This window comes from Chiloscyllium plagiosum, unplaced genomic scaffold (assembly GCF_037043375.1).
Source record: "Chiloscyllium plagiosum isolate Xiang-an unplaced genomic scaffold, Cpla_swu_hap1 HiC_scaffold_1, whole genome shotgun sequence".
NCBI lineage: Eukaryota > Metazoa > Chordata > Chondrichthyes > Orectolobiformes > Hemiscylliidae > Chiloscyllium > Chiloscyllium plagiosum.
The window spans coordinates 140065689-140078252 of NW_028270139.1; the positions used below are offsets into that span (position 1 = coordinate 140065689).

At 51.9% G+C, this 12564-nt stretch overlaps 1 protein-coding gene across 1 annotated transcript in view; it reads left to right on the plus strand.

Annotated features, from left to right (window-relative positions):
• LOC122563207 (putative E3 SUMO-protein ligase RNF212) overlaps window positions 1-12564 on the plus strand; it is a 113588-nt gene that overhangs the window by 57591 nt on the left and 43433 nt on the right. Inside the window, exon 7 of the mRNA XM_043717158.2 lies at window positions 9207-9263. Within this exon, the coding sequence (XP_043573093.2) occupies window positions 9207-9263 (57 nt within the window). The remainder of the gene's footprint in view (window positions 1-9206; window positions 9264-12564) is intronic.

Below are 12564 nucleotides of genomic sequence, written 5' to 3' on the forward strand. Positions count from 1 at the left end.
TTCTTGAGGAGATACGTCCAGGTCGAGGGAGAGAGTACCGATGTGGTTGATCCTTTCGGGATCTGGACCAGCAAACGACAGGTCAGGGTAACCCTGAGGGTCTATGCCAGTGGGAACATCTTCCATCCACCCTCCAGCTTTGCCATCGGAGGAAGCAGAGGTTACCTGACATACGCAGGGCAGCCAAAAGTGTGCCGAACCTGCGGGAGGTCAGGCCACATGGCGGCGGATTGCAAGGTAACCGTCTGCCGAAATTGCAAGCATGAAGGCCACCCGACCAAGGAATGTAAGGAGGCCAAGAACTGTAATCTGTGCGGAGAGGCCGGCCACATGTACAAGGCCTGCCCAAGACGAGGGGCCGCCACCTACGCACAGATGGCCGGAGGTGGCAACACGAGCGGTGGACCGCCCAAGACCAGCAAGATACCACAAAACAGCACGGGAATGGTGTCTGGAGGCAACCAGAAGGAAGGGCGGGCTGTAGCGGAGCAGACGGCAGACAGCGGGGAGGTCCCCTCCGCCGTATCTGCTCCCAGGAGGAGCGGTTCCACCATAGAACACACCAGATGGCCTCCTTCTTTAGAGACCGCAATTTCCCTTCCCACGTGGTTAAAGATGCCCTCCAACGCATTTCATCCACATCCCGCACCTCCGCCCTCAGACCCAACCCCTCCAACCGCAACAAGGACAGAACGCCCCTGATGCTCACCTTCCACCCTACCAACCTTCGCATAAACCAAATCATCCGGCGACATTTCCGCCACCTCCAAACAGACCCCACCACCAGGGATATATTTCCCTCCCCACCCCTCTCCGCCTTCCGCAAAGACCGTTCCCTCCGTGACTACCTGGTCAGGTCCACGCCCCCTTACAACCCACTCTCCCATCCTGGCACCTTCCCCTGCCACCGCAGGAACTGTAAAACCTGCGCCCACACCTCCTCCCTCACCTCTATCCAAGGCCCCAAAGGAGCTTTCCACATCCATCAAAGTTTTACCTGCACATCCACTAATATCATCTATTGTATCCGTTGCTCCCGATGCGGTCTCCTCTACATTGGGGAGACTGGGCGCCTCCTAGCAGAGCGCTTTAGGGAACATCTCCGAGACACCCGCACCAATCAACCAAATCGCCCAGTGGCTCAACATTTCAATTCGCCCTCTCACTCTGCCGAGGATATGGAGGTGCTGGGCCTCCTCCACCGCCGCTCCCTCACCATCAGACGCCTGGAGGAAGAACGCCTCATCTTCCGCCTCGGAACACTTCAACCCCAGGGCATCAATGTGGATTTCAACAGTTTCCTCATTTCCCCTTCACCCACCTCATCCTAGCTTCTAACCTCCAGCAACTCGATCCCCTGACCTGTCCGGACTTGTCCGACCTGCCCAGCTCCTTTTCCACCTATCCACTCCACCCTCTCCTCCCTGACCTATCACCTTCATCTCCTTCCCCACTGACCTATTGTACTCTATGCCACTCTCTCCCCACCCCCACCCTCCTCTAGCTTATCTCTCCACGCTTCAGGCTCTCTGCCTTTATTCCTGATGAAGGGCTTTTGCCCGAAACGTCGATTTTGCCTGTCCTCGGATGCTGCCTGAATTGCTGTGCTCTTCCAGCACCACTGATCCAGGTACAGCAGCCGATCCAAGCTCCTGCAAGACAGATGGAGGAAATGGAAGAGAAGGGACCAAAGGAAGCAGAGGATTGGATTATTGTGAAAAGCAGGAAGAGGAAACCTCCCAAAGCCACCCAGCGAGGGGGGAAGCAACACCTACGCGACGAGGACACATGCAGCTCTTCCGACGGTGAGGATGGGCTCAAGGAGGGTCGTCACCAGAGGAAGAGACAGAGCGCCGTGGAGAAAAAGGAGGGCAGCACTGCCCAAGCAGGAAAAGACGATCCCTCTGAGGGAACGGGTAAAGCCCTCCCCCCACCCGGTGAGAACCAAGAGGTACCCACCGGCCCACAGCTCCAGGTAACTGGGAGCAGCGGTCCTGTGACAGCCCCGCTGTCAGATGGAGAACTGGACCATGCGGACCCTGGGCCCGACCCGAAGACACCAGAGCGGGGAAATGGCTCCAGCGTGGAGCCGGACAGCTACCTCAGCCCTGGGATTGTCCAGCAGTTTGCCGTCACCACGGGAATGCACACAGCTACCCCAGAGGGGCAAGTCCAGCAGCAAATGGACACTGTTAACCTTGTAAACTGTTAAAATGGGGATAAGAGTTGCCAGCATCAATGTGCGTAGCATCAAATCGGCTACGCGATGTGTTTCTACAATGGCCTTCCTGGCCAATGTTAAAGCCGACGTCCTGTTCCTGCAGGAGTGTGGGATACCGCACCTCAGCAGCTACAGGAGATGGTCGAGCTTATGGGCCCATGGGCCGTCAGTTTGGTCGGGGGGCAACGATAGCCGCGCCTCCGGCCTGGGTATCCTGTTGGGAGGAGGCAACTTCACCACCTCCGAGGTTAAGGAGGTGGTGGGCGGGCGCCTCCTCGTCGCCGACATCATGTACAGGAATGCTCCCCTGAGACTGATTAATGTGTACGCCCCAGTGGGTAAGAGTGAACGGTTGGCCGTCCTGCAGCAGCTTCCACTGTTGCTGGCTACGTCCAGGCCGGTCATTCTGGCCGGAGACTTCAACTGTATCATTGATGCAGATGGACAATCCGGCGGGGGGGACAGTAAACTCGACACCACGTCCAGAGCCCTGATGGACACGGTAAAAGATGCCAAGCTGCACGACGTCTTCAGCGCCCCTGCAGACGGAGCGCAGCGTAGATACACCTGGTCACGGGCAGACAGGTCTATCCGCTCAAGGATAGATTACCTGTTTGTGTCCCGAACGCTCTCGGTCAGGTCCACCGATGTCAAGCCAGTGTTCTTCTCCGACCACTGCCTCCTGCTGGCCGACTGTCACCTACAGGACGAGCAGCGGGCTGGTAAGGGAATGTGGAAGCTGAACACCAAGCTGTTGACCCCGGGAAACATTGAGGAGCTCAAGAGGGACTATGCAGGTTGGAGAACCGTGAAGCCCTTCTTTGAGTCCCCAGCGGACTGGTGGGAAACAGTAAAAGGGAACATCAAGAGGTTCTTCATCCTCAAAGGTGTTCAGGAGGCGAGAGAGAGGCGGGGAAAACTGTCCCAGCTCCAGGAAAGTATGCAGAACCTGCTCCTGCTGCAGACGATGGGGGTGGATGTCACGGAGGACCTCAAGGAGGTGAAAGGCCAGCAAGCCTCGCTCTTTGCTTCGGAGGCCTCCAAGATAATCTTCCGGTCCAGGGTCCGCTCGGTGGAGCAGGACGAGACGTGCTCACGTTTCTTCTTCCAGAAGGTGCACAAAGAGAGCTCTGTGCTCAGCAGCCTGAAGGAAGAAGATGGCTCGCTAACGTCATCTCAGGCTGACGTGATGAGGATCAGTAAATCCTTCTACGCCAATCTGTATGACACGAAGCCGACCGACAGCGCGGCCACCCAGTCGTTCCTGTCCTCTATCACGGAGGTCTTAGACGACAGAACACGGGAGAGGCTGGACCAGCCGCTATCTCTGGACGAGTTGACCAAGGCCCTCGAGTCCTTCGAAAAGAATAAAACTCCCGGAAGCGACGGCTTACCGGTCGAGCTCTATTCCGCTCTGTGGGACTTGATTGGCCAGGACCTACTGGAGGTGTATATCAGTATGCTTCGGGCAGGTACCATGAGTGAATCCATGAGGAAAGGCATCATCACCCTCGTCTACAAGTGGAAGGGGGAGAGGGAGGAACTCAAAAATTGGAGACCAATCTCACTGTTGAATGCAGATTACAAAATTCTGTCAAAGGTAATCGCCAACCGGGTCAGGTCTGCTCTGGGGTCAGTGATTCACCCTGACCAAACCTGTGCTGTGCTGGGCAGGAAGATCGCTGAGAGTCTCGCACTCCTCAGGGATACGATCGCCTACGTGCAGGACAGAGGGTTGGACACCTGCCTGATCAGCCTGGACCAGGAGAAAGCCTTTGACAGGATATCACACACGTATATGAGAGATGTTCTCTCCAAAATGGGCTTTGGGGAGGGAATCTGCAATTGGATCAGACTGCTCTACACCAACATTGTCAGTGCAGTCTCAATCAACGGGTGAGAATCAGATAGCTTCCCAGTCAGATCTGGAGTCAGGCAGGGCTGCCCCCTCTCTCCTGCCTTGTTTGTGTGCTGCATAGAGCCATTTGCCGAGTCCATCAGGAAGGATGCGAGCCTGAGAGGGGTGACTATTCCTGGCAGCGGGGGCCTGCAGGTTAAGGCCTCCCTGTACATGGATGACGTCGCCATTTTCTGCTCGGATCCGCTGTCTGTGCGCAGACTCACGTGCATTTGTGACCAATTCGAACGGGCCTCGGGGGCCAAGGTAAACCGAGTCAAGAGCGAGGCCATGCTCTTCGGGAACTGGGCCGACCAATCCTCGATCCCCTTCACCGTCAGGACCGACCACCTGAAGGTGCTGGGTATTTGATTCGGAGGGGCTGGGGCGTGCGCCAAGTCTTGGGAGGAGCGTATCAGCAAAGTGAGGCAGAAACTGGGCAGATGGAAGCTACGGTCGCTCTCCATCGCGGGAAAAAACCTGGTCATCAGGTGTGAGGCACTGTCATTGCTATTATACGTGGCACAGGTCTGGCCTATTCCCAGAACCTGTGCCGCTGCAGTCACCCGGGCCATCTTCCAGTTTATATGGAGGTCAAAGATGGACCGGGTCCGAAGGGACTCACTGTATAAAGATCTGGGCAACGGGGGAAAAAATACACCCAATGCCACCCTCACCCTGATGGCCACCTTTGTGTGTGGCTGCATCAAGCTGTGCGTGGATCCCCGGTACGCAAACACCAAGTGTCACTACGTACTGAGGTTCTACCTGTCCCCGGTGTTGCGAAGGATGGGCCTCGCTGGCCTCGCTGCCGCGGAACGCTCCGAGTAGTTGGACCGTTCCGTATGACCTGTCCTTCGTGGAGAAATTTATGAACAAAAACACCTTTGACCACAAGTGCATTAGGAAGTGGTCAGCACGTAGTGTCCTTGAGACCTTTTGGGAAAAGGAGAGGGCGGATCCTATCGAGCAGTTTCCTGAGCAGACTGTCAAAGCCATTTGGCAGAATGCCTCATCGCCAGAACTTTCCAACAAGCACCAAGACATGGCTTGGCTGGTGGTGAGAAGAGCTCTGCCTGTGAGATCCTTTATGCACGCCCGGACTCTCAGCCGCACCGCACGCTGCCCTCGAAGCGGCTGCGGGGTGGGGGGGGGTGGGCGAGACTGTCACACACCTCCTTCTGGAATGTGCCTATGCAGAGGAAGTCTGGAGAGGAATGCAGTGGTGTTTGTCGAGGTTCGTCCCGAGCAGCGCCGTGACGCGGGACTCCGTGCTGTACGGTCTGTTCCCCGGGACGCACACCAAGACGAACATCAACTGTGCCTGGAGGATCATCAACTCGGTGAAGGACGCTCTATGAGTGGTCCGAAACCTGCTGATCTTCCAGCTGAAGGAGTTGACCCCGACTGAGTGTTGCACACTGGCACATTCCATGGTCCAGGACTACGTGTTGAGGGACGCGCTGAAGCTTGGGGCAGCTGCCGCCAAGGCGTGGTGGGGAAAGAGCACTGTGTAAAGTCTGCCTGCCTAACGAAGAACAGGGGGCCCATGCAGTCATTTGGGCTCTGCTGGAGCCTCAGCTAATTATATGGGCATATGATCAAAAAATGTACAGACCTGTACAAATATGATAAATTCTGATCTCTATATGTACATGTTTACATATGTATGGCATGACCAACTGTACACACCATCAAATTATTTTATGAATAAAGTATATTTTTGAAATATAAAAAAAAGGACGTGTACTGCCTGCAGGATTTCCCTGCGGCGGGCTATTTCGATGTGACCTTCAGGAGCGTGAAGAATTGCGAGCAGCTCCTGAAGGTCTTCAAGGAGAAGGAAGGGGAACCTCTGTTCTCCATCTTGTCGGCGGTCCCGTTGTGTGTGCTTCCTGCGCAGAGGAGTCGGGTTGTAACAATCCACATGTACAACCCTCGCGTCGCAGCAGCAGATGTCCTGACCTTCTTGAGGAGATACGTCCAGGTCGAGGGAGAGAGTACCGATGTGGTCGATCCTTTCAGGATCTGGACCAGCAAACGACAGATCAGGGTAACCCTGAGGGTCAATGCCAGTGGGAACATCCTCCACCCACCCTCCAGCTTTGCCATCGGAGGAAGCAGAGGTTACCTGACATACGCAGGGCAGCCAAAAGTGTGCCGAACCTGCGGGAGGTCAGGCCACATGGCGGCGGATTGCAAGGTGACCGTCTGCCGAAATTGCAAGCATGAAGGCCACCCGACCAAGGAATGTAAGGAGGCCAAGAACTGTAATCTGTGCGGAGAGGCGGGCCACATGTACAAGGCCTGCCCAAGACGAGGGGCCGCCACCTACGCACAGATGGCCGGAGGTGGCAACACGAGCGGTGGACCGCCCAAGACCAGCAAGGTACCACAAAACAGCACGGGAATGGTGTCTGGAGGCAACCAGAAGGAAGGGCGGGCTGTAGCGGAGCAGACGGCAGACAGCGGGGAGGTACAGCAGCCGATCCAAGCTCCTGCAAGACAGACAGAGGAAATGGAAGAGAAGGGACCAGAGGAAGCAGAGGATTGGATTACTGTGAAAAGCAGGAAGAGGAAACCTCCCAAAGCCACCCAGCGAGGGGGGAAGCGACACCTACGCGACGAGGACACATGCAGCTCTTCCGACGGTGAGGATGGGCTCAAGGAGGGTCGTCACCAGAGGAAGAGACAGAGCGCCGTGGAGAAAAAGGAGGGCAGCACTGCCCAAGTAGGAAAAGACGATCCCTCTGAGGGGACGGGTAAAGCCCTCCCCCTACCCGGTGAGAACCAAGAGGTACCCACCGGCCCACAGCTCCAGGTAACTGGGAGCAGCGGTCCTGTGACAGCCCCGCTGCCAGATGGAGAACTGGACCATGCGGACCCTGGGCCCGACCCGAAGACACCAGAGCGGGGAAATGGCTCCAGCGTGGAGCCGGACAGCTACCTCATTACGCAGCAACACCAGAGCCAGGCACAGGGAGATGAGTCCCAGACCAGAGGCTGGCACAGGGAGATGAGTTCCACGCCAGAGGCCGGCCATGGGAAGGTGAGTACCAGACCAGAGGCTGGCACAGGGAGATGAGTTCCACGCCAGAGGCCGGCCATGGGAAGGTGAGTACCAGACCAGAGGCCGGCACTGGGAGATGAGTCCCAGACCAGAGGCCGGCACAGGGAGATGAGTCCCAGACCAGAGGCAGGCACTGGGAGATGAGTCCCTGTCCGGAGGCCGGCACAGGGAGATGAGTCCCAGACCAGAGGCCGGCACAGGGAGATGAGTCCCAGACCAGAGGCTGGCACACGGAGATGAGTTCCACGCCAGAGGCTGGCCATGGGAAGGTGAGTACCAGACCAGAGGCCGCCACTGGGAGATGAGTCCCTGTCCGGAGGCCGGCACAGGGAGATGAGTCCCAGATCAGAGGCCGGCACAGGGAGATGAGTCCCAGACCAGAGGCTGGCACAGGGAGATGAGTTCCACGCCAGAGGCTGGCCATGGGAAGGTGAGTACCAGACCAGAGGCCGGCACTGGGAAGGTGAGTACCAGACCAGAGGCCGGCACTGGGAGATGAGTCCCAGACCAGAGGCCGGCACAGGGAGATGAGTCCCTGTCCGGAGGCAGGCACTGGGAGATGAGTCCCTGTCCGGAGGCCGGCACAGGGAGATGAGTCCCAGATCAGAGGCCGGCACAGGGAGATGAGTCCCAGACCAGAGGCTGGCACAGGGAGATGAGTTCCACGCCAGAGGCTGGCCATGGGAAGGTGAGTACCAGACCAGAGGCCGGCACTGAGAGATGAGTCCCAGACCAGAGGCGGTACAGGGAGATGAGTCCCAGACCAGAGGCAGGCACTGAGAGATGAGTCCCAGACCAGAGGCCGGCACAGGGAGATGAGTTCCACACCAGAGGCCGGCCATGGGGAGGCGAGTACCAGAAGTCAATCCCAGACTGGCGGCAGTCGTGGTGAGGTGAGACCTGTACTAGAGGCTGTTGCGGAGAAGCAAATACCAGAGGCAAGTCCTGGACTGGAGGCTGTTGGGTGAGGCAAGGCCCTTGTGAACTGGAGGTGGCATAGTCTAGAGACTTGGCTTAGTGCAGTCTGGAGGCTAGCTGCTGGCATGGATTGGGGTGAAAGGACTGTAAATTGGGTACTTTTATTCCCCCTTTTTGTTCTAATGCTGGATTTTATTTATTACTCTTTCAATTTTGTAACAAATACTTGTATCTATATCTAGTTATGTTATATCTAACATTGCGCTATAAGTGACGACATTGCAAATTTTCACTGCACTCATTCGAGTGCGGGTGACAATAAAGCTAATTCAATTAAATTCAATTTCAGTTTGGTTCTGTCTCAAAAATGCAGAAATGGAATCCACAAATTCCTTCACAATATCTAATTGAAAATTAGTGTTAAATCATTGCTATTAAATCAGGGCTGTGATAACTCAGTTGGCTGAATGGCTGTTTTATGATACAGAATGGTGGCAACACTGGATTCAATTTCCCACACTGGCCGAGGTCAACTTGAAGGCCCTACCTTCCCAATGCCACCCCTCACTAGAGGCTTCATGACCTTCAGGATAAACTCATCACCAGTTGTCTCTCTATGAGAAAGCAACCCTTGGGACTGTAGCAACCTAACAGTTAAATTAGCTTCCACTGATTATAGACTATTGTAAAGCATTGAAGAATCCCAGAAAGAAGTAGACAATACAAAGTAATCAGAAAAATTGATAATAGAAATATAATTACTGATTTCAGTTGATTGAGCAACAGGACATTGATTACTAAGCTCCATTTATTCTTACACTCAGGGTCTCCATTATTCTGTACATGTAACACTTAAGACACCACATTTTTCATTGATGAAATTAGAGTGGAAAATTTCCAGAATGCCTGTAGAATTACGACCTCAAAGTTTAATGTGTCTTAAACCTCATTTGACAAGAACATTGCATATTGTTAGAAAAGATGATAAAACACTGCAATACGTAATCAGAGCAAGACTGACAACTCCATATCTATTTTTTAACAGTAATGTAATCATAACTCCACATTTAATAATGCATATTGATTTGTTTATTTTACAGTGAAATTATGGAAATGAAGAACTACATTGCAAAACTAGAAAGCTCTTTGCATCAAAGGTAAAGATTTTAGAACATAGAACAGAACAGCACAGAACAGGCTCTTTGGCCATCGATGTTGTGCCGACCTTTTATCCGACTGTAACTTCAAACTAACCTCCATACCCTTCATTTTACTATCATCCATGTGCCTATCCAAGAGTCACTTAAATGTTCTTAATGTATCTGACTCTACTACCACTGGCAGTGCATTTCATGCACCCACCACTCTTTGTGTAAAGAACTGACCCCTGACATCTCCCCTAAACCTTCGTTCAATCATCTTAAAATTATGCCCCTCGTAATAATCATTTCTGCCCTGGGGAAAAGTCTTGACTCTATCCATGCCTCTCATCATCTTTTTACACCCCTGTCAAGTCACCTCTCACCCTTCTTCACTCCAATGAGAAAAGCCATAGCTCCCTCAACCTTTCTTCATAAGGCATGCTGTCCAATCCAGGCAGCATCCTGATAAATCTCCTCTCCACCCTCACTAAAGCTTCCACATCCTTCCTATAAGAGGCGTCCAGAACTGAACACTATATTCCAAGTGAGGTCTAATCAGGGCTCTTTAGAGCTGCAGCATAACTTTGCAGCTCTTAAATTCAATACCCCTGCTAATGAAAGCCAATACACCATTGCCTTCTTAACTCTATCAACTTGGATTGAGAGATCTATGGATGTGAACCCTAAGATCCCACTTTTCCTTCACACTGCCAAGAATCCTGCCTTTAACCCTGAATTAAAATTTGACTTTCCAAAATGAATCCCTTCATACTTTTTTCCGTGTTAAACTCTATCTGTCTCTTATTTTAGATTGTATAAAGCTGTATGATGCCTAGGATGAGAGGACAACTTTGGTTTATAAAGCTGATATTCAGCTCCTGAATCTGATAAGTAGTTTCTTTATATTCAGGCTTAATTGAAGAACTACTACACAACTAACAGGTTCTAGTTTAGCTGTATCCTGAACTCTCATATTATCTCTTGAAATGAAGTTCCAGCTGAGAAGCTAATGTCCTTCATTTGGAAACATTCTTAGGTATGTGGTCCCTATATTAAACTTTGGCCTTGATTTTCGGGGAGCCATGGAAAATTCATTGCTTATTTGAAATGGTGCTGGGCCCCTGGACCATAAGAAACTATTTTCATCGGGAGAGCAACAGGTGCAGCATCATTGCTGAGTTCAAACAGACCCCATCTTTTCAGGAGTGAGAACCTTATCCCATATTGTGATAGTTGCGATCTTTTTGAGTGAATGTGAATGTCATAAAGGACAGATAAAGTTTTTGGAACTGTTGTGGTGTCAAAGTTATTTAAATGGTCAGCCCTTTAAATTTAGAGAAAGAATGGCCAGCTTGTGTCTGAGTTGAACAGATGTATGCTTGCAGTTTAAATAGAGACTTGTTGACATCACGCTAAGTGGTGTGCTTGATCTGTCGTTATCACGTTGTGGGTCTGTAAATTAACACGTTTGATTGATATCTCCGAGAGGTTATTAAAGAATTAAGTGACTCTGATATGGGATTTTGAATGCGGCAGATTCAAACCACTACAAATGCCGGGGGAAAGATCACAGAAGCACTTCACAGGAGGTTCCCAAGCACTGAGGATGTCACCTAGACGGGGGACGAAACGTTTGCAACACAAATTCCCAGCTTGGCGAACAGAATCACAACATAGGCCAATATTAAAGGGTTGACATTACAATAAGGTGGGTAATTTCAAATAGACATTACAGTGTAGCAGCTCAGTGCAGGGCCTCTGCACGTGGTCTCACTGTCCGTTCCGGACCCCAGTTCAACAGCCATCCATACCTGTGCCAAGCTCCAGACCACTTCATATTGGCACTCAGCTGCTCCAAGGTAAGTGCCAGGACTGCCTCCCCAACACTGATTTCCACCTAGAACTCGCTGTCTGTGCAATGCTCACTTGCTGCTTCTTCACGTTGCTCAGGTGCTTGCTGCCCATGCGCTTGTTCCAGGGCTTGCTGCCCACGCGCTTTTCCAGGCTTCGCTGCCCACGTGCTGTTCCAGCGCTCGCTGCTGTGGGAACTTGCTGCCAGTACCTGCCACTGTGTCAGTTTTGCTTGCAGTGCTAAGGGGAGAGACAAAGAAAGAAAGAAAATGAACAGGCAGAGCACAGGAGGTCCATGAGGAGCCTCCTACTCTATGGCCATCTTGACTAAAAGTGAAGTCTCTCAGGTATTTAGAAGTTTTGTTTACCTCACTTGGTTCCTGAGCTCTGCTGATGGTGGAAAATGAGTAAGTTTGCTTCAAGGGTGTAAGGGCAAAGGGCCGTAGCTCAGGAGTGTGGGTTGACTTGACTTTGCTGTATTTTGGCAGAGGGCATGGGGATGAGTGCAGTTCATGAAGTGACACTAAGTCAGCATAAAGGTAATAAGGGGCCATGGCAATGAATAGAAAGTGTGGGCTGGCGTTCAGGGTGTGAGTGACCCTTAGAGATTGATATGGGGAAAAGCTTGACAACCAGGGTTTGGGTACTGTGGTGGTACGTGAGGGTTTTGTGTTGGTGTGAATGGTATACATTGAGTGGGTGGGGTGTTTGAAGATTGAGGATTGGAGGGCCTAATATTGAAACATAGAAAAAAGGTGCAGGAGTAAGCCATTTGACTATTTGCATCTCCTCTGCCATTCAGTATGATTATGGTTGATCATCCAACTCCGTACCCTGTTACTCCATTTCTCCTCAAAGACTTTGATCCTCTTAGACTTAAGAACTACTTCTAATTCATTCCTAAAAGCCTTCAATGTTTTGGCCCCAATTGCTTTCTCCGGCAGAGAATTCCACAGGCTAACCACTCTCTGGGTGAAGAAATGTTTCTTCAGTTCTAAATGACCTATCCCTCATCCTAACCTGTCACTCCTGGTTCTGGACTCCCCAGTCATCAGGAAAATCCTTCCTGCATTTACCCTGTCTAGTCCTCTTAGAAATGTATAAGTTTCTATGCGACATCCCCCAGACCCTCCCATTCCTCTAAACTCCAGTGAACGTGGTCCTAACAGATCCAGTCATCTGCAGTCCTTGTTTTTACCTCTTCAGATGTCAGTCATGCCATCCCTGAAACCTGTCAGGTAAATCTTTGTTGCATTCTCTCCATAGCCAGTACACCTTTCCTCAGTTAAGGAGACCTAAACTGCACACAATACTCCAGATGTGATTTCACCAAGGCCTGTACAATTGTAGCAGGACATGCCTGATCATTATGAAGGCCAAAATTCAATTAACTTTCTTCACTGCACCTCCATGTTTATTTTCAGTAACTGATGTGTGCACAGACATCCAGATCCTGTTTCACTTC